At 36.0% G+C, this 23864-nt stretch overlaps 1 protein-coding gene across 1 annotated transcript in view; it reads right to left on the minus strand.

Annotated features, from left to right (window-relative positions):
• Positions 1 to 23864, minus strand: part of COL21A1 (collagen type XXI alpha 1 chain) — a 177099-nt gene that overhangs the window by 92011 nt on the left and 61224 nt on the right. Inside the window, exons 4-9 of the mRNA XM_082414385.1 lie at positions 13783 to 13951; positions 13475 to 13691; positions 10285 to 10458; positions 9121 to 9198; positions 7355 to 7363; positions 6971 to 7054 (exon numbers count right to left, since the gene is read on the minus strand). Of these exons, the coding sequence (XP_082270511.1) occupies positions 6971 to 7054; positions 7355 to 7363; positions 9121 to 9198; positions 10285 to 10458; positions 13475 to 13691; positions 13783 to 13951 (731 nt within the window). The remainder of the gene's footprint in view (positions 1 to 6970; positions 7055 to 7354; positions 7364 to 9120; positions 9199 to 10284; positions 10459 to 13474; positions 13692 to 13782; positions 13952 to 23864) is intronic.

A 23864-nucleotide genomic window follows, 5' to 3' on the forward strand; every position in this document is an offset into this window, starting at 1 on the left:
AAATAGGGTTAGAAAAATGATATCATATCTACCTTAAAAATTAAAGGCTTTTTATTATGTAAAACTTTCAGGGATTTAATTCTGTGAGCACAACAGGTATAACAAGGGAAGTACTTTTCACTGATGTAAAACATCAGTATTTATAGCAAGAGACATTTTTAGAATTCTGAACAAACTGTGCAATGTCAGAACAACTATGGTTTCAACGACAGTAGTATTTCACTCAGAAATCTATAGATTTAATTCTATTCTAGATGTTACACTATAGATATCCATGACCTATGATATAATAATTCAATTGATAATTATTTTTTAATATGATATCGTTTATAGGTGGAACCTAAAATATGACACCAATGAACTTATCTATGAAACAGAAACAGACTCACAGATATAGATAGAGGACAGACTTGTGGTTGCCAAGAGGAAGGGGGGTGGGGGAGGGATGGATTGGGAGTTTGGAATTAGCAGATGCAAACTATTAGATATAGAATGGATAAACAACAAGGTCCTACTGTATAGCACAGGGAACTATATTCAATATCCTGTAATAAACCATAACAGAAAAGAATATGAGTAAGAATGTGTATATATATGTGTGTGTGTGTATATATATATGTTTAATTGAATCAGTTTGCTGTACAGCAGTAATTAACACAAAATTATAAATCAGGTATACTTCAATAAAAAACAAGAATTTCTACCTTAAAAAAAAGTATTTTTGAAAAAAACAGCCCATAGGCTATGTGATCTTCCATGTGGGACTCAAGTTTACAGCTGCACAACAGTTATTTCTTTCAGTCCAGTCAGTGTGTCTCTGCCTACATTTATAATCTCATTTTAACATAATGATAAACTTCTAGATTTGAATATTTTCATGAAAGCGAGGCCCAAGCCAAAGAACTCTGCACAACCCCCAGAGTCCCTGAGTACATTTCACACCTAAAAAAGGACCTTTGCCCTCACAAACCAGAGACCTTCAAGGAACATTATTCCATACAGCCTGGCAACGAGCCCAGGCCCAACGGTCAGTACTGATCAGTCAGATGGTCACCACCCATGAAAAAAGGCAATGAAAGCAACATTTTTTGTGAAATGAGGGTGTTTTATCATTTAATTCTAAGAAATACTTCAAAAAATAATATGAGGGAATTCCCTGGTGGTCCAATGGTTAGGATTCTGTGCTTTCACTGCCGAGGGTGCAGGTTCGATCCCTGGTCGGGGAACTAAGATCCCACAAGCTGTGGGGTGTAGCCAAAATAATAATAATAGTAGTAGTAATAATAAAAATAATAATAATATCATATCCATGTATTATGGAGTCCATGAGGTCCACATGGGGTATTTCCCCAAAAAACATCATGTCTCGGCCATCAGTATTGGTAAACTACTACAGACAGACAACTGATTTCAATTCAACAGTGCTTCATATCTACATCAAGAAATCATTCACACATACCACAGTGATTATACATTAACTGAACACCAGTGCTAAGGGTATTTGCACAGAGCCAAATATGCTGATCTGAAATTCTACTTCAGGCTACTGGCAAGGGAGGTTTGTTCCTGAAACATAACAGGAAAAATGGAAAGAACTGTGTGAACTCTATCAAGGAACCAATGAAGAAAGGATGGGTTTTTCACCTACGATTGCCCAAGAGGTTTAGCTTGTGGAAAGGCTGAGAAGAAGGGAAATGCCATTTTTAAAAGAGATAGAAAAAGAATAGCTGTAAATCCAGGGAGAAAAATAACGCAGGAACATGTAATTTCTTGCTGAAGAGGTACAATTTGTAATTCTAATCCAAAGGCACCCAGTGTCAGCCAGACATTAAGGGAGCAGCATTCCTGTTCTCTAGGGTGTTAGATTTTTTTCTTCTTATTTTGAGAGGTTCCACACTAATTTCTGGCCTCCCTGCCATCTCTCTTTAAACATGTTCAGATTGGCCTCACTGCCTTTCAACAGATTCAATCTTTTTTTTTTTTTCTCCTGGGAAGACTCTTCCTTTTCCATTTGAGTTAATATAACAAAATTTCCAATCACTGCACCTTCCTTGTTACTGCATTTTCTCCTGATGTCTTTTTCTACTGAAATGCTACAGCAGCTCCCATATCACTGATCATTTATTCATAACAAGAGTTTTCTCAAAATTTTCCCTTGATGGGTCTTCATTTATCATTTGGATTGAGACTCCTTGAAAACATGGTCAATATTTTCTCCTTTTTTGGACAATGCTGGGTACCAAGTAGAAGTTCAATAACTATTTGCTGACTATTTCCAATCAGATCCAACCTCCTGTTAATGACCTCTTTACTTGCAGAATATTAATTATCAGCAAAATCTAGGCCATCAGAAGGATCTGAGAGGCTTTAACTTCTACGATGATGAGGCTGAAATAAAGTTTTGGCATGAGAAGAAACAGGATTTGTGTTTTTATGCTGCATAAAAGTACAAAATATACTTAACAATAATATTTTAAATGAATCAAAACTAAGTTTCCAAGAGAAAAAAATCACCCACAAGATAAATCCAATGTGACTTTTTAAGGAACAGGTCAACAGCCCCAAGAGGGAAAATAATCTCTTTTGCAGGTTCTATTATTTCTGGTAGGTTTTACTGGTTATTTTGACTATTGTCTTACTGGTTTATTTGCAAAAACTCGGGTAGGTTTGCCGTTGTTTCCATAAAATTGGAAGAATAAAGTAAAACCCTAACTGATTTTCGAAGAGAAGCCCAATTAGAATAAAAATTCAATTTTATTACTGTAATAAAATCTGACACCCAACTTTTACAGACTGTTTATTATATGCTAAGCACTGCTCTAAGAGATTTACATGTATTAAATGACTTAATTCTCACAATAACCCCACGAAGCAGGTAATTTTACTGTTCCCATTTTACATATAAGAAAACTGAGACCCAGGAAGGTTAGGTAACTTGCCCAAGGTCACAAAGCAGCAGTAGAGATGAGAACTCAGCCAATTCAGCTCCAGACTCCATGTTCCTAAACACTGCTCTCTCTGCCCAAATCAAAATGCATATACTGATCAGAACCCAACCCAGGGACAGCTAGCAAATTTAACATGGAAAAAATTTTCCAAATACATCAAATTAGACATATGACCTATAATTATATAACTGTGACTAAATTCTCAATCTGCTTTCTTCTAATTTAGTTCAAACATTTGCAATTTTAAAAAATAAGTATTCAGCTGAAAAGCAGTTCTTACTTATGATGAATTGATTTTGTGCCACAGGATTTCTGAGTTGCTGACAGGAATGGAAACATCATGGACTAAGTTAAAACATCCCTGCACATGGCCTTGCAAGTGTGCAAATATGAATAATTAAAGTGAGAAACAGTAATGCTTGCAAAAGTAAGCTAATATTTTAAGTTGCTCATCTACAACAAATGTCTCCTAGGTCCAAATCCCATGTTTCCAAGCTCTCTTCTCAAAACCCTTGTGCCTTCAGACTAACTACTGGCCTCCACAAAAGTATCTGACCTAAGACCTATTCCTTTCTCGAAAACCAACCTCTTCCCTCCCTCAAAACTCAAACATTCTCTTCAGCTAGAAGGAATCCACTTGGTTTGGGAAAATTAACATAAGAATGTGAATGCCCAGTGGCTCCTGAAATTTCCCAAATGCCTTTGTATTTTAGACAGAGGCTACTTTGATAAGCCAAAGGAGTCTCTAATCAGAAGAATTATCAGGGTGAAACAAAGGGCATCAATACAGTTGTAGAAAGAATGGTATTTCAGAGAAAATAAGTTATTAAGAAATTGCTCCTTCCTAAAAAAGGGGAAAAAAAATGCTTTCTTTCCACTTCTGCACTCATAGATCTAACATTTAAGATTAGATCAAATGTGGGGAGTTTGTCCCCATAAATGTTCCTCCAGCTATGAAGTGGGAGAAGAAGCTGCCATTTGCATGGATAGGTCTTTTGGAAAGGAGCTGTTTGTAAATTGGGAATTGCCTGGATCTTTCACATAGAACAAAGGCATTCCACATAGGTTAATCAGGAGGAGGGGTGAATCTTATTTTTTCAATGTTAAATAAAAAATACATTATTATTAAGCACTGTGCTAGACAGTGGAATTCCAAAGGAGAATTTAGTTTGTATTAACCTTCATTGTGAAGTGTTTGCATATAAAAATCATTCCCAGAGATTCATTAATTTAATCACTCCCTTTCACATTAAGGACACAGAATAAATAAGCCAGCCTCATACAGGGGCTCACAGCCCCGTGACAAATATATTTTTCTATGAATACTGAAGAGTTATAATGCCATGAAAAGTCCAAGTATGGGATATCATAGTTAATTTAACCTGGTTTTACAATAGGCATGTCATATTTGTTGGAAATTGAGAGAACTTGAAGCAGATGACCGACTTTATCTTAGAATAAGCACTTACCCACCTATCCACACACAAATTTCTCCTCTGTTTCAGTTTTATAACCAAACTCTCAGCTCCAAGAACCCGATTTCTGGCTAATGGGAAGACTAGATTCTCCTGCACAGGTAAGTCTGCTTGATGGAAATCTGTAAAACTTTCCAGAGAGCATCTCACAAAAACAGCCAATACGTCTCAGTTGGATCTATAGTAAAATCGATTCATCTGTTTTAGTTCTGATTCCGTTGAACTAATTAAAACTCTATCAATTTCCCAGGCCAGAAATTCTCTAAAGGAAGAACAATTCAGGGTGTTGCTAGGGATTCTGTTTTTCACTTGCAGGTCCCTGATGTGAATAAGGAACCACCTCCATGGGAAAGAGCCCTAAAAGGATGGAAGAGTGTGTGTGTGTCCTGTCCTCCTGCCAGATTTTCTGAAGAAAATGGAAAGCAGATTCAGTAGGCACGCCAACTGGAAGATCTGTGGAAAACTGCAATTTCACTTAAAGTAGTAGGTGGCAGTGGGGCTAGATGATGACTAAGAAAAGAGAATGAAAATGAGGAACACATGAAACTTGGAAATACTGAAAATCAGAGGCTTTCCCAGATAAGACAAAGGGTGTGCTAAAAATTTGCTATAGAAACATACAGGCATAAAAATTGGTGTCACTTCAAGATGCCTAATGGACCACTAATGATGAATCAGGAAACATGAAAGGCATCAGGTGCCCCCCACCCAGAAGTGGACAGCCCCTTAGAGCCCCTGGGGGTGGCCTGAGGGGCTGGAAGGTCCTCTGGGCTTAGAGAAGTCAGATGTCATGGGACTCTGATCTCTTGTAGATCAAATCATTTCTATGTATAACAACCCAAGTTGAATAAGCTGTATAACTATGTTTCAAAAGATAGTCTGCTGGTAGGTCACACCATGCTGCCTTGCAAGGTAAATTCTCCCAGAAACATCTTATAGGTATTTTTCCTTTGTATCAGGCATCCTAAATAACACGGTTACTTTAACAGAAGAACACTTGGATTAACTTTCCTAAAGGCAATCTAAAAATTGTTCACAGTAGTAAATTGATTATAATGGAATGAAGTCAAGTTCCAAGCCAGACAGATTTACTTTGAATGAAGTATTGAATGTATTCTTTTATTTCCTTTTTTTTTTAAGATTTGTTTTTTGATGTGGACCATTTTTTTTTTTTGAAGTCTTTATTGAATTTGTTACAATAGTGCTTCTGTTTTATGTTTTTGGTTTTTTGGCCCCAAGGCATGTGGGATCTTAGGTCTCTGACCAGGGATCAAACCTACACCCCCATATTGGAAGGTGAAGTCTCAACCACTGGACCGCCAGGGAAATCCCATTCTTTTATTTCTTAAATTGCATTTCTTTCTTGATTTTAACAGCTAGGTTTGAAGTAGGTCATAAACTATCACCTGAAAATAGATGGGGAAATATGCACAAAAGTCAGGAAGAATCCGACTCTCAGATTATCAGTCTAAAAACTATAAACGTTTAGTTGTGATGATTAAAACTCTCAGAAAATTCCATCTAAATGAACATTACAACTCATATTTAACAAAATTTATTATGGTCACTTCAAGTAATAGATGATTAATACACGAAACATTCTTTCTGGCTAGGAAGTCATACTTGCTTTCAAGTTAGACATTATTTTTATCTAGATGATTTTTTAAATAATATTAAATAAACAAGATTTATCTATAGTGGACAAACCACTTAACATCTCAATATCTTAGGCTGTGTCTAAGTGATGCCACGATTAGCATCAACTTACTTTAAAAATATTAGTCATTCATATTTAATAACACAGAAACATATTCAGAGTATTTGTTATGTTAAAAAGTGACTAGTTATAAAATAGTATGCACATCATGGTGACAATCATATACAAATGTGTACACAGATGAATATGTAAATTTTCTTATATATACACACACAAATAACACATATACACACAAATAATATATATACAGATACACACACAAATAAATATGTAAATGTAACTGGGAGATATGCATGTATGAATATGACTAAAAGTAATTATTACATGATTAAGTAAAATAAATCAATACACATGTACACACATATACACACTTGCCTCTCTTTGTAGAATTGGACATCAAACACAACATTCAAACCAATTTAAAATTGTTTACTTCATTTTTCTATCTGAAAATCATTTTGACAGAATAAGCATTTAGACATTTAAGAATTTAGAACATATTTTAACAAATGACCTTTCTTCATTTTTTACCAGGTTGTAAGGAGGTATCATTCTTGGGATACAGTAGTGGTATTAGGGGAAAAAACAAACAGACAAACAAGCAAACAAACCAATAACACTCCCTCACTTTACGTGGTATCAGTTTTAGGTTCAAAGGCAATTACAGATTAGAATCACTTTTTAAAAAAATCACTAAAACTCACATTTTAAACTATTCTAAGGTATTAGGCAGAAATTTCACAACAGAGTCAATGGTGATTAGGAATTCGGTGTCTACTCAGCTCTTATTTGTGTGTTTTATCAAAAGTAGCATGTTAGGTATTACTCACTTTGGGGCCTTGTAGTCCTGGTTTTCCTGGAGGACAAATACAGGGAGCTGCCGTTGAACCTACATCACTGGGACCATTGAGGCACTAAAAGACAAAAATGGAGATAAAGGCACACAGCAAGACACATACATATGTGCACATGCGCCTGTGTATGTCTGTATGTGTGTGTGAAATGGTAAAGATATCTTATATTTACTGTCCAATTTTATTTAGCCCAATCCAATAAGAAATTCAGAATCACAAAAAAGCTATGAATACTAGATACATTCAAACTACATAAAAATGGGTTCTATTTATCTAACATACTTACAGTTGTTGGAAGGAAGCTAAACAGTCCCACAATGCAAATATTACCTTAAGGAGAATAATAGTATCCAAGCCTACCTCACCGTTCTGAAAGAAAAACAACAACAAATGTGTTTTAAGACATGTTTCTAATTAAATTTCTAAATTATCTTCCTAATTTACAGATATTTCCTTGTCCAGGGTAGAGATAAATGAAGTATCAAAACCAGCAAGAGCTAAAACATTTGCTTGCAACGATCCTAAAAAATTACCTATTTATGCTATTCCTACATTTATGATAGGATAAAGGAAGGAAATTAGCAATGATGGAGAGTGTGCTTGGTATAACGGCCACACAGGAACAAAAATACCTCAAGGTGGGGTTTATACGCTCTCTTGAACTTTCTGGGAATCACTTAACCAGAGAAAAAGCCAAAACACATCTAAGCAAGTCACAAACTGCATGCATTCAATTTTATGCAATTTACTTTAGAAAAGCTTCTTACTAAGCAATCTATTTCTTACTGAATGACACACAATTTTAAAATAGGTTAATAATCTTTCCAAACAATAACAGATTAGATCAGAAAATGAGAAGGTGGGAATGAAGATGAAAAGGGTAAACAAGCCTGAAGAAGTCATACCTGAGAGTGAGGGAGGAGCCATAAAAACACAGAAAAGTGGATGTGAGAACACAGAATCTAGAATCTCACCCTGTGCTTCTATTATATGGGGGGTCATAGTCATGGCATAACATCAATGGAGAAATAGCAATAAATCAAGTATGTACAATGGACTCCCAAAATGAAATAACTTTTAATGCTTTTAGGAGAGATTTATATTCCAAGTTATAAGTATCTAAAATAAATATTATAGTGTTAAAAGAGATTTATTTTCCAAATTATAAGTATATAAAATAAAAGTTACAGTGTTTAAACAATTACTTAAGTAGAAAATCCAGAAGGAATCATTTCTAGAAGCTTCCATCTTTGATTTTATTACAGATCCTTCAAATGTGCTGCTCTACATCCTCAAATTTTCAGAATATGGATCCATAATTTATTCAGTTTGATAGGAAATAAGAAAATGATGACAGCATGACTATACAAATGAAAAGAACCACGTAGGGCTCAAATATGACTGGAAATCCAAAAAGTTTTACAACATTTTACCTTATTTTCACTAGCAACAATATACTGTTTCTTGCCCAGGAGAAAAGGGATTGATCACACACACACACACACACACACACACACATACTCACACACGTATATGATCAGACTCTATAACATTTTAGCTTATAATCTTTTTCTTCCTAATGCATTAATGAAGATAGCTAAATAAATAGAAATTTGCTTATATCCTAGAATTATAAGAAAATCCTGCTTGGGTGGCAACAACAATAGAAAGAAAAATTTATATTCATTATGGTTTGAGAAAACGTGCTAGTAAACAGGAAAATGAATAATTTTCCACTCTTCAGAATTGTGTCACATGAGGTATTTCACCCACACATTTAATAAAGTATAGAAATGTATTTTACGTACTGGACATTCAGACAACGAACTCTATGTTTTTGTAGAGCAGGTCTATCCCTGCTTCACTTGTGTAGTGGAACAATCAATCTGAGATGAGAAAATATTTCCTGTGGTCTTCCATTTACACTTGTACAAGCATATATTATAATTTTATTTCAATTATGAACCTCAAAATATGTTTTAATCAGTGTCATTTTATTTGCATTGACAATGAAGAAACAAATTAACTCTATATGTTAAATTAAAGCTCGTATATTATTTGCATTTTATTTCTTGCTTTGAAAGTACTGAAGCAACACTTAGGAAAAGATAACCCATCCTACTCACAAATCCAGGAATCTCACATGCTGTCTCCCGGTTGTTCTGCTCTGGGTCACAGTAGATTCGTAACTTCTGGACATCAAACTAGAAACATAAAACCAATCAAGTTAAAGTTGAGGCCCAAGCAAATTGTTTTATAAAAGCAACTCAGATACACAGAAGCAGCCAGTGTAGTTAGCAATCATGTAAGATATAGATCGAAACACTTAGCTTCATTAACAGTAAAAATACAATAAGCAATAAACATACAAAATTTAAATACTTAACATACAGTATAAAGACGTGATGCAACAAAACTCCTAAGAAAAACTTCCCTAGCACCAAAAACAAACCTCTGACTTCTTTGGGAAACCCAGTGGAGCTTTTGTAGTATCCTTCTATTAAGAGCTCATCTAGACAGCATTTCCTAGACAACTTAAAAGCTTTCCCAGGCTTTCTGTGTTTACCCTACATCTCTTCACATCCCTGATTGCATAGAGTCAGCTCAAGAAACCATCTTTAGTTTCAGAGATTTAGTTCTTGGCACGGAGTATTGGGTGATGAGTGAGCCCAGCACCTGTCACTATTTAAATATTTACTACAATTTGACGTGTGACATTAATACATAGAGACCATACGTGTAATCCTACATTTGAATATGACACGGTCTTCCCTTAATAGAAACAGAGTAGGAAAGACATACCTTTTCAAATAAAGGATTTTTCAAGAAATGGCTATCTTTTACATACACACTTCTCAACCCACACACAGATACTCTAGTTTAAAGATATACCAAAAAAGTCAACGTTTTGTTTATGAAGAACACTGACATGCATTCATCTAATTTTATCCTCACAGCTGCAAAGAAATTTTTATAACCCCCACTCACAGCTCTAATCCTTTCCCAAATTCATGATATATTCTATGCTTCTCCTGGGAAATATGAAATTGATGGTTCATAAGAACATAGAATTCTACCCTGCACCTAGGGGAACAAATTTCTAAGAATTATTATATTAAGTTTGATTTTTCATTTTCATACACACACACAAACACACAATTTCACTAATGAACTGACCACATTTTCATTAAGTCTCTTAAAGGAATTAAGTTAAATACAGTTAAATGGAGTAAATACTATCACCAAAGCTCCATTTTATATAATATGAAAAGCAGATCATTTTTATCCACCTGAACGGTTTCTTCTTTCCCAGAGTATTTTCCAATTTGGGTTTGCCCACTGATGAACATCCCTAAAACTGGATGTAAGGGCTTGCTTTCAATTTGTTGATCATCAATATACAGAGTTACATCTTGTTCGGTTACTAAGAGACGAATTTGATGCCAGCCTTCATCAAATAATGTCTGTAGGAAGAAAATACAGCAGATTCATAAATAGAGCTCCAAACAATCTTTTTGTTTCTTTGTTTCTATTCTGTTGTCATCAAGTGTAAATCCACACCACACAGATTGATTGTACCATATTCTAACTCACCCTGACCCAAGCTGGGTCTCAAAGGCCAACCAGCAATTATTTTAATCCCTAGCTGCATTTCCATTTCACGTCCCAAAGTGGCTGTAGCAAAGTATTTACTGAAACAACTCCCTCAAGGTCACAGATAAGTTCCTAGTGTCCCAATCCAAGTGGCTTCTTTCATTCCCTCATTTTATTTACTTCATGGCAACTGTGGACCCTGTAACTAGTCCATCCGCATTGATGGTCTCACTCAGCTTCCGTGATTCAAACCATCTTGGTCACCTTCATTCCTTCTTCTCCAACTGTCCATTCTCTATCTCTTTGAGGGCTCATCTTCCTCAACCTGCCTTTTAATGAGGGCATTCCCCACAGGCCTGTCCTTGACCTTTTCCATTCTCCCCTCGATGATCTCATTCATTCCGACAGTTCAGTTATAACTTTTATGGAATATCTCCCATATCCACATTGACAGCCTGGACCTCTTTCTCACATATGGTACCTATAATTCTAACATTGGCTAGAATAATTTTGCCAGGAGTTTCACAATCTGTCTGACAGAGTATGTAACAAAATGAACTTGAACTATCCCCCAAACTTTCTTCCTCTCCCGATTTCCCTGGAATAATAGTATCCTCAGCTTCTAAACCATACAAGTGCCTTTACCTCTTTCCCCTTCCCTCAGTTGCCATAACAAATAGATGCAAAATTCTATCAAGGATGTGTCTGAAACACGACTCAAATTCACTTCTCCATTGCCATTCTCATTGCCATAATTTAGGCTCATAGATGTCCTGCTTTATTTGAATAATGTTCAAACACATCTCAATCCCTACCACTTCCCTCTCCAAGCCAACCTTCTTACCTCTACTAGAATTAATATTATTAATTTCTGTATTCCTAGGACTTAGCCCAATTCCAGGAAAGAGTCAAAAGTATTCTTTACGAAAGAAGAAGGGAAAGAAGGAGAGGAGAGAGCTACTTTGACCATGACACGCCTGTGATCAAGACCTTTTGATGGAATCCCGTCATCCACTGATTGAAATGCAAAACCCTTTGTATGGTTCCCACATCCATGCAAACTGAGCTTATACCTTTCTAGCTTTTGCTTTCATGTATCTTATACTCCAAACACAGGGGGCACCACATTCTATTCTCTAAATAAAAACCTGCATTTCACTACACATGATTACTCAATAATGAACCATTGACTTCCGTGTCCCTCTCTCTCTCCATCAAAATCCTGTACATCCTTCAAAGTCCAGTCCAAAAACCATCTCATTTATGAAGACTGGCCCACATTTTGTATTAGAATCCACTTTTCCTTACACAGTCCACTAGCTTTTCATACTTCTATTAGATACCAGAAGCACTGAATATCCCATTACAAATAAATTCCTTGAAGATTAGAAACATGCCTTATTCATTTGTCATTTCTTACACACAATGTGTCATTTCTAGCACATTGCCTTTAATGAAAATGGTAGACAACAATTTTTTTTTATTTATTCTGCTTACCAAATGAAGAAATTGAATAAATGCATAATTTCATGTACAGCCTTGTATATTTCCTAAATTATATAATGTATGATTTGACTATCATAATTACAGTAATAATCAAAATGTAACTGTTTTTATCATGACATCTATATTCTGAACACATTTGACTTGAAAAATACACTTTTAGTTTATGAATTTTATTAAATATATGCTCCTTTTGGGAATATAAACTGTCCTCCAAATAAATGTGAATTCTGTACATATTTCCTACCTGTATTTAATGTTCTGACAAATATGAATTTATCTCAATATTCTGTAGGACATGGCAGTACAAAATAGACCAACACAGACTTTGAAAGTGACCAGACCTAAATTAAATTCCTGATGTCACCACTTACTAGCCATGTTACTTGGAAAGAGAATTTAATATCCTTGAACTTTGGCTTTTTGTCTTTGAAATGAGAGCAATAGCTTCTTCCCTGGGTGATTATTATAATTAAATGTTCCTGGCACCTAGAAGCAGGCACTCAAAAATGTAAGTTCCTGCACCCCTTAATCTCATATGAATTAAAAAACAAATTTTCACTAAAAATAGAGTTGCCATATATGATCCAGCAATCCCACTCCTGGACATATATCTGGACAAAACTATAATTCAAAAAGATACATGCAACCCTATGTTCCTAGCAGCACCATTTACAATAGCCAAGACATGGATGCAACCTAAATATCCATTGACAGATGAATGATAAAGAAGATATGGTACATATATACAATAGAATATTACTCAGCCATAAAAAAGAACAAAATAATGCCATTTGCAGCAACATGGATGGACCTAGAGATAGAGATTTTCATACTAAGTGAACTAAATAAAACAGAAAAGGACAAATATCATACGATATCACTCATATGTGGAATCTAAAATATGACACAAATGAACTTATCTATGAAACAGAAACAGACTCACAGACACAGAACAGAACTGCGGTTGCCAAGGGGAAAGGGGGGTGGGAGAGGGATGGGCTGTGAGTTTGGGATTAGTAAATAAAACTATTATGTACAGAATGGATAAACAACAAGGTCCTACTGTATAGCACAGGGAACTGTATTCAATATCCTGTGATAAACCACAATGGAAAAGAATATGAAAAAGAATACGTATATATATGTATAACTGAATCAGTTTTCTGTACAGCAGAAATTAACACCACATTGTAAATCAACTCTACTTCAATTAAAAAAGAAACAAATATTCTTCCTTTGTTCCTTTTAGTCAGTGAGGCAAAATTAAAGTATGAAATCAATATTTTTTGTCAGGTTCAAATTATGGCTCTCCTCTCCCAAAACACACAAGCCTGATGGTCATTCCCCATGAATACCATAATCATACCCAAGCATCTTTACCTTAACTCGAGGGTCAGCAAAGTTGACCAGTTGTGAGCCATTAATGATGCTGGTTGTTGTAAATAATAAAGTTTTATCCACTCCATTTAAGGTAACTGCTATTTGTGGCCTTCCATCAATGGTTAAAATTCTCCATAAATCCCACACTTTCTTGACCTTAAATCTCTGAGTGGAGACAAATACATATGATGGAGGAAGACCTTCTGGGAAAACGTTGCTGGAAAAAGAAGAACATGTATGAGCTTAAAGAATTCTCAACATGTCTACAGAAACATCAAGAAAACGCTGTACCAACACATAACGTTTACCTTGTGAGTTCTGATAAATCAACTTTTGATGTCACTTCATATCCTTTTATCTTTGTTGGTGAAAGCTGAATTCTTTTCTTAGCCTTTTTCTTTACACCCAAGCCTAAAAGAATATCAAACCCCTTCTCATCACGAGCTGCCACTGGAATTCGTGTTGGACAGACAGATTCTATAAAGCAAAAGCAAAAGGGGTAGAAGTTGATTAATCATGCGTTACTTCAACAAAAAGAAAATCAAGGGAGGAATATTAAAGAACATAGAATTATAAAATTTCTATATGCACACAAATGTATGTAAATGTATTTCTGAGAAAACATGCGGGAGTGTATTTGGTATTTGAGAATGAAGTCTCAATTGCCTTCTTTCTCCCTAAAGGGGGATGAAAGAAAACAGAAATGTAAAAGGCACATTTGTTCATGGATTGTTTTAAGGGCAACACTATGCTGAAATTTACACCTCACTATTTTGAATATGAGGCAACCTAACACCTGGCCAGTAGGAGAGGGCTGGAGCAGGATTCGTGATTCTCATCCAAGATTTGCTGGTAGTCACGCACACTTGGATAATGCTCTTAAATTTCTTGGATCTAGGAGATGAATTCTGATTGCTTTCTTGCATTCCCAGGATTTGAGGGGTAAAAAATGTGTGTTGTTCCCAATATCCTTTCCAGTTCTAGCAGTTTATAATCCTACAGTTCAAATATCTTGGTTCTCTCACTCTGGAAAAAACTTAACTGTAGGTCTTTTCTGTTCATGGAAATTCTTCAAATGGGCCTATTATCTCATCTATGATTAATCAGATTATATATTATATTAATCACATTTATAAATGAATAAAGACTTTTTCCTTAAGAAGAATCATTAAGGTTTGCATTATACAGTCATTTTTTTCAATTTAATTTTATTTTTTTTATACAGCAGGTTCTTATTAGTTATACAGTCATTTATATAAATTATAAAAATGTGATATTCTTTTCAATTCTCTGGGAAACCAGTGTCTCAAATTATGTGGAAAATTTTGTTTGGTTGCAATGCTATTAAACTGTTATGCTGTAAGAATGTTGCAATATTTTCAGATTCTTCCAAAGCCATCGTATAACATACACATTGAGCCTGACTGCTTATATTTTATAGAGCAGCTAAGAGAATAAAACAACAAACTCCACTAAATGTACCTTAAGATAATCACTCTCTTACAAAACGTTAAGAAAAGGGAAAAGTATCATATTTATAAAACAGTAAAAAGTAAGGAGATGAATTTTATTAGCCCAATAATACTGTCATAACTTGTACCATAGAATATTAGAAATTAAATAAAGGTTTGATATAAATAAAATTAGCTGTATTCCTGGGAAGGGAGGAGCATTTTCCTCTTCAGGCCTGAGGATGCTGAGTTTTTGTTTGTTTGTTTGTTTGTTTTTGAAGTAGCTTTACTGAGGTAAATTGATACTCAGTAAACTAAAGTTTACCATCTGATTAGTTTTGACATATGTATACACCTGTAAAACCATCACCACCGACAAGATAACGAACATATGCATCACCCCCAAAAGTTTCCTCATGTTCATTGCAATCTCTGTCTGTCACCATTCACTACCCCACTCCCATCCCCATTCTCAGGCACCACTGATATGCCTTCTGTCACTACAAATAAGTTTGAATTTTGTATAGTTCTATAAAAATGGACACATATTGTATGTACTCCTTCTTGTCTGGCTTCTTTCATTCAGCATGATTATTTTAGATCCACTCTGGTTGTGTGTTTCAGTAGTTCATTCTTTTTTGCTGCTGATTGTAAGTCTATTGTATGAATACATCACAATTTATCTGCATACTTATTGATGGACATTTGGAACATTAATAGTGGAAATAAAATAAAGGTTTGATATAAATAAAAGTAGATGTGTTCCTGGGAAAGGAGGGGTATTTTCATCTTCAGGTCTGAGGATGCTGAATTTTGAAGGGACCTATTCAATCACATTCTTCTTCCTCTGGGAAGCTTAGAGCCAACTGATGGGAAGATACAGGAACCAGTCAAACAGAAGATGCTGGTTAGAGGGTGATCCAGTGAGTCTGATGAGACTGTACACTGTAATTAACCACCCCTGCCTGGCAGCCCAGCAGGGCTGATTCAATCCCCACCCACCTCAGGAGCAGGACTGCCTGTTAAGTTCACATATGATCTAAAGAGGAAACGGAACACCAGCTCCACAGACCTGCTGATACAAAGGGAAGAACGTCTAAGGCACTTTGCCAGCTAGGACCAGCTTCTTTTATCAAACTCCCTTATCCGAAAATGCATCTTCTCATCAGTGGTAAAGAGTGAAAGAAGGTGGGGAGAGATCAGAAAAGTCAATCTACATACTCATTGCAGCATTGGTTTTAATTTTGAAGAATGAGAACCAAAAAGAAATTGCCTGAGTCAAGAAAAAAGCCAATTCAGGTGAATTTTGAGCAGAAGAGTGTCAAATCACACTTCGCTATTAAACCATCTTTGCATTTTGAAATAATCCTTATTCTGACAAATATTATTCCTTTACTACATTACTGGACTAGTGTTTTATTTAGCAAACCTTTTCACCTCTACTTAAAACTGAGATTTGTTATAATTTTAAAACTTTTAATATAAAATCAAGATGACTTATTTAAAAAAAAGTCAGTCTGGCTGAAGTCCCTCCACATGAAAACATAAGAAGCAGGGAATAAGTGTCCCAATAATACTGTATGACTGAGTTGAAATCACAAATCAATAAACTAAATTAAATTTTTCCTGTCATTATGATGCAGGGTTTGTTTCTAGCAAGGGGCAGGGTAATATAGAACAATAGGAAGCCTCACTTCAAATGCACTTGATTTAAAACTGCACAAGAAAGAAGTTCAGCTGAAAAGAAAATGTGTTAAACATTACATCATACGAATATTTAGATTTGAATTGCTCCTCTGATTTGCTTTACAAAAGAGAAGTTATAAGATGTTAAACAAAGAGCTCCAACTGAAGACCAGAACCTGAGGTTTAGACCTCAGCCTCTCTCTTAACCTCTCATGAACCTCTGGCTTCTCATCTGTGAAGTGAGAATAATGATCTCCTTCACAGGGTTTTTTGGGGATCAAATGTGATGATGCATGTAAAAATGCTTTGTAACTTCAAAATAGCATGCAAGTGGGAGGGATAAAGCAAGTATTGTGTTCATCCTTTTTCTTTAATCAAATTTTTGCACGGTATTCTAATCCCCAGAATTGTATAGGAAACAGTGTGGCATGGTTCATGAAATCAGGAATGTAAATTAACAATCACGATACAGCCACATTTTCATTACCATCTAGCACATCTCATTAGGAGAAATGTATTTAGATAATTATATTTTCTTTTTTTTTTTTTGGCTTTCAATTTTTTTTAATTGTAAAATATACGTAAAATAAAATTTACCATTTTGACTATTTTTAAGTGTACAATTCATTGCCATTAACTACATTCAAATGTTGTATAACCATCACCACTATTTCCAGAAAAGTTTTATTTTTCAGAAATAGAAACTTTGTACCCATTAGACCATAACTCCCCATTCCTCTCTCCTCTCAGCCCCTGGTACACCCATATTTTTTTGAAGAAATAATTTTTCTTCCAAATTTGCTCACCTACAAGAATAATAAAATACCCTTACACATGGAAACTGAAAAGTAAAATGCTCAAATACAGTTTGTATGTTTGCATATACCTAGCTATAGGAAACAGATAAAAGAAAGTTTCCATATATAAAAAGCTACTTTGATTACCAACCAACAATTCTTCCACAAACTTCTAGGGAAACAGAGGTCAATAATTAACTTCCCTATTGTGTAGAAAAAAAGAAATCTATGTATAACTATACAAACACATACAGAGAGGGGAATGGAAACTGGAATTAAAAACTGGAACTTGGAAGCTGTCATTTTAAGTACCAGGAAAATCAAATGCTAAGAGAGAGTCAGTTGGGACTTGCTATAACACATATAACAGGTAAGTAGAACAATCTAGATAAAGCAAGTTAGTTTAAAGGAGTGCCTTCAGAAGCAAGAACCAAAAAAAAACCTCAAAGCCCTAAGTTCACAAACGGTTTCCTACACAGACTACACAGTTATAATTTTATTTGACTCTAATATGTTCAGAGAGTATTCAGAAAAGGAACACTTTCTGGGGTGGAGCACACATTAGTCCACTTATTTTAAACACTGGGGCCCAGTAATAATTTCCTTTCTGTTAAATCCCAGGGCTTAATAGTATAAGTAATTCAGTCTTATTAGGATCATAAAAATGTGTTTTATTTAAAATCCTGCCATGGACAAGAACACAAAAACTGTGTATCTCTTGAGTCTAACCAGGGAAATCACATGTGTCTAGCTACAGCTTTCTACTTGTAAGTTAATATGATAGGGGGACTATCATATTAATTAATAATGAACACATTATTCCAGATCACACCTAGCCTAGTTTGTAAGTGCCTACTTAATCCAATTGCAAGATTGTTTGTAAGTCAGTCCTCTGCAGAAGTCACATATTTTACTGACAACTGGGAATTTTATAAGGAGATTTGTGGTCAGAGACCAAAAGTAATTTTAGTGATCCAGACCCGATAATCCAATAAAACATAGTTGTCTACGGTGCCCCTGGTACAGTTTAGGTCTGTGCAAGCCAGCTTCTTTAAACTTTCCTGGATTGAACTTGGTTTTAATGGTAAGGCAAACATGAGTATAGGTGCCAAAGATACACAACCCTCAGTGGCGTGCAGTGGCAATTTAAAACATTTGCCTTCCTGAAGGTCTATTATATCACCATGGACTTTAACATCATGTACAAATTCATAAAAAAGGAGGCACATTCACCAAGATTGTGATAACTTAGATTCCATCCCATCATATTGGAAATACACTAAAATAACAATAGCAAATCTGAAATAAATTATCCAAGCAGAAATTCTCTTACTAAAGCCCAACTTCACAAAGTTTCTTTTCTCATCACATGACTGAATGATCTCATTCTCTTTTACCAGCAAGTAATCCCACTGTCTTGAAATATAGGTTGATTTAGAATCCTTCATCAGAGGAAGATGTCTGCCAAACGCATGGCTGACAGTAGGACATAGTAAGTGCAGATTTTTATAACACTCCTTTCAGTGATGAGTCAATGGGATCAATAAACTCCAATTAGCCTTAAGTACAACTTATGCACAAACCAGAAAAGTCAAAATCTTTTTCACCAGTAATTAGCCTCACCAACATAGAATATATTATTTTTCAACACTAAGAAAAAAATATAAGAAATGGAAACCCATCCTTGTCTTAAAAAATAGCTAAGGAGAATACAATTTTAAAGGCTTACAAAATTACAGAATAACTCATCTGGTTTTGCCATTTTTCATTGTAAAACCATTGATTATGTAATGAAATTTTTTTTTTTTTTTTTTTTTTGGCTGCATTGGGTCTTTGTTGCTGCTGGTGGGCTTTCTCTAGTTGCGGTGAGCGAGGGCTACTCTTCATTGTCGTGTGCGGGCTTCTCATTGCAGTGGCTTCTCTTATTGTGGAGCACGGGCTCTAGGCACATGGGCTTCAGTAGTTGTGGCACACGGGCTCAGTAGTGTGGCACACGGGCTTAGTTGCTCTGTGGCATGTGGGATCTTCACAGACTAGGGCTCGAACCCATGTCCTATGCACTGGCAGATAGATTCTTAACCACTGTGCCACCAGGGAAGTCTGAAATGTTTTTAAGTTATTCTTTCCTCTGACTACATACTATAGATGGAGAAAGGTAGTGTGTCTTGCCTTTACACTTTTCCAGACAATAGTCTGTGTCCAATTCCTGAAACTCATTCTTTACTCCTTTTCTTTTCCATTTTTAATTTGAATGGGAAGAATTTTTGTCAGATATTACATTTATGCATCATTTTAACATACAAACTCTATTTTTTTAAACAAACATCCATGCATCTTAACATGTCCCTCTGCTGCTCTAACATCTAGCATACTGATATTAATGTTCATGAGATGCGATCTCTCTCACTGACAGGGCTGGCCCTCATAACCAATAGGATATTGTAGAAATGAAGGGGTGTGGCTTCAAAGTCTAGACCATGAAAGACGCTGCAGCTCCCCCTTGCTCTCTTGGACCACTCACTTCGGGGGAAGCCAGCTGCCATGTTGCAAGGATGCTCCAGCAGCTCCTTGGAGACGTCCATGTGACCAGGAACTGAAGCCTCCTGCCAATAGCCAGCACTGACTCGCCAATCTTGTGAGTGAGTCACCTTAAAAGCAGACCCTCTAGCCCCAGTCATGCCTTCAGTGGCCTGCCACCTCAACTGACATCTTGACTGCAATTCCTTGGGAGAACCTGAATCAGGACCATTCAGCCCAGCTTCACCCATGTCCCTGATCCACAGGAACTGTATGAGATAATAAATGTTACTATTATTTAAACTGCAAAAAAATAAAATGAGATAAAATAAGGTCTCTATCACCAAGGTTGGAGTCAGCCACTTAGCCTAAGATTTCAGTTCAAGAAAGTGACGTTGACAAAGTCAGGAACCAAACCCGGATCTCATTCTGACTCCAGAGATTGGGCTGGGCCACCATATTCATATGGCCCCAGGTTTAAAGAAAAAACATTCAAGTGCTTTACTTTAATAGACATTGTGCTTACTGAATTTTTTTAAACTTTTTTATTAAGATACAACCTACATTCAGTAAAATGATTTAATCTCAAGTATACAATAGTTCAACTGCCACACATGCCTACACTCACATAGCTAGCCCCAGACAAGACACAGAATCTGTCTAACACCTTGAAAGCAACCTCATGATCCTTCACAGAGGATAACCACCACCACCAGAAGCCACCACTGTTATGATTTCTTTCCCCATTGATTAATTTAGTTTTGTCTGTTCTTGAACTTAATATAAATGAACAATGCAGTATCTTTTTTTAAATTTGACTTCTCTTGCTCAACATAATGCCTGTGGATTTATCCATGGTTTTGCACATAAGAGTGATGTGGTTTTTGTTGATGGTATTGCTCTGTAGTATTCTACTATATGAATTATACTATGATGTACTTATATCCATTTTTCTGTGGGCAATCATTTGAGTTGTTTCCAGTTTGGGGTTATTTTAAATAAAGCTGCTATAAACATTCTTGAATAGTCTTTTGGTGAACATATGAACTTATTTCTCATAGTTAAATATCTAGGATAGAATTACTGTTTCATAAGATAGCAGTACATTAGCCCTAATAGATAATGTCAAAGGCTTTCGCAAAGTGGTTGTACCAATTTTCACTCCTACTGGCATGCCAACTGTCACTTAAAAAGGATGAAGCTCTTGTGAGCATAAAATAGGTAATTAGGTGATAGCTATTATACATCATATTTTAGAGAGAGAGAAAGGATGGGAGAATGAGCATTTTATACAAGCTTTACATATTCCTAAGAAAATTATTGTGAATGTTTTCTTGTTTGTTCCTTTCCTAGAAATAATTAACTTATACAGCTGCATCTAGATCCAATCATAAATACTGAGAGAAAAGTCTGTATGCTATAATTTGTATATTTTCTGAATCATGCCATAGTCATCCTACTTTTTCCAATTTAATACCCAAACATCGCTTTTCACATAAAATATAAACATATCATATTCCTTTATTTGAAACATAGCTCTAGCCTCTCTAATTAAATGAATGGAAAATTCATATTTTGGGATATACTACAAGCCCTTGACAATGTAGGTTTTCACCAATTCAGATTAGATTTAAATTCTTTTAACCTACAGATAGAATACAAAGCTATTGAATATTCTATGAGGTTTAATGAAATATTATACTCCATCATATCCCATCTGCCAAACTTCACCCCACCTCCCACCTCTCATTTTTCCATGTCCCATCTCTGTGGTTGTGAATTCAAGCATATGTGTACGAATAGTGGAGAAGCAGAAGGGAAGAATATGAGTTTCATGTGAGGGCAGACAAATTAATCACATACATGTTATGAAATCATGTAAGCTAAAATACTCACTACCTCCAAAAACAACTCAGTTGTCCTGGCCATGGCACCTGATATGTGTACCTTTACCTTTTATGTCTTCTACTGAAATGCAAGTTAAACTGAGTAGGGTAGAGTAATATACCAGGCCATTATTACAAAGTATTATAAGACTTAAATTAGATAATCAAATTATCCAGCAATCACCAAGCAAAGAGTCATAGAAAATATGAGTAATTTTCGGTGAGAGAAAAAGAAATTCAGAAGTCCTGAACATCATTCCAAGTTAAAGTGCATCATGGTGGAAAGCACTGGAGGGAAAAAAGTCCCTAAGTTTTATGGAATGAAAGACACCAAAGTTCCACTTGGGCAAGTGGTATCCCTCTCTCTCTCCCTCCCTCTCTCTCTCTCTCTCTATCTATCTCTATCTCTTCATCTTTCTATCTCTCTGTCTCTCAAGATATGGCTACATTTGCACAGCTAATTGCTAATTCTGACCTCTGGTCCCTCTTGGGTCAACACCTATACTCTTTTAAGAAATAGATAAGTTTCCTGCTTCATCCAAAAGTCAAGATAGTGGAAAATGGAACAGTAAGAATACACAGGCAGTTTTCTAAGGCCTGCTCTTTTAACAACCCACACCTGTGCACAGGCAAGTTCAGCTCACCTGAATCAAAATATGGGCCTTGAAACCTCATCATTCAAGCCACAAGCTGTTGGAAGCCCTTGAAGACACCTAAGGAAGGTATCTTCCAGAGAACAAGGGGAAATTACTTTCTTTTCCCTCCTCATTCTGTTGCACCAAGCCCATGCCTGGTTGACTCATAAAAGAACAGAGAAGTGAAGTCAGCAAGATGGCAGAATAGAAAGTCCCAACCCACATTCCCCCACTGAAACACAGATTGGACCAAAATACCTTTGTGAGATTCTGGTTAGGAAGCTGAAGTTCCCCAGGTGAGCACAAAGCCAAGAACAGCCTCAATGAAACAGGTAATTAAGAATAATTTCACCTTACCCACATCAGTCCCTCTCCAAGCTGACACAAATAAGTGCCAGGAGAGATGCCCTAGCTTGTAATGACTCCCACAGGAGGGAAAAAGAAAAGGGGAGCACGCATCCAATGCTCCAGCTTTCAGCTTGTCTTGCCTCATTTGCAGCACTGAAGGAACCAGAATCATTTGGATACTGGACTGCTGAGAACAAATAAAAGTGGGAGGGTGGCTTGTTGTGGCTGGCATGGCTCAGCATGATCAAGAGAAGACACACAACCTGAGACTTCTCCCTCAGAAAGAGAAAAGAGTGGAGCATGTATTCAGCATTCTAGATTTTCAAAGGGCTGCCTGAAGGAATGATACTGGTCTTGCCTGACTAAGGGTGCTGACAGGGAACCAGCATACCTGGACACGTGGTGGCCACTGAGAACAAAGGAGTGGGAAACTTGTGGTTAGAGAACTAGAGAACTTGAAGTATTACAGACAGACACCAAAGGGACAGACACCAAAGGGAGTGAAAGATTATGAGCTCCTGAAAAAGAAACCAGTCTCTCTAATTAATGAATTGCTCACACAATTACAGAGAAATCACATATCTCCAAAAAAGGTTTCAGAATCTCTAGCCAGAGTGATTGCTGAGGGATTTCCCCTGTGCAAAGCCAGTTGGTAAAGACTGGGAGACATAACGGTTTTTTCAAATGTGTGAATCTTGAAACAAACTATGAGACACATGACCCAATCAAAGGAACAAAATAACTCTCCAGATACTGACCCTAAAGAAAGGGAGGTATATTATCTGACAAAGAATTCAAAATAGACATCATAGGATGTTCTATGAGCTCAAGAAAATGATGCATCAACAAAGTGAGAAAAAAGACAGAAAATGTAAAGGAAAACCAAACAAATTTTTGGAGCAGAAAATAATAATTGAACTGGAAAATTGACTAGAGGGGTTCAAAATCAGCCTTGTTCAAGTAGAAGAAAGAATCAGCAGACTTGAAGACAGGTCCTTTGAAATTATCCAGGCAAAATTTTAAAGAATGACAAAGATTGAAGAAAGCCTAAATGTCTTATGCCCACCATC

Source organism: Balaenoptera physalus (assembly GCF_965194825.1).
Source record: "Balaenoptera physalus genome assembly, chromosome: 11".
NCBI classification, from domain to species: domain Eukaryota; kingdom Metazoa; phylum Chordata; class Mammalia; order Artiodactyla; family Balaenopteridae; genus Balaenoptera; species Balaenoptera physalus.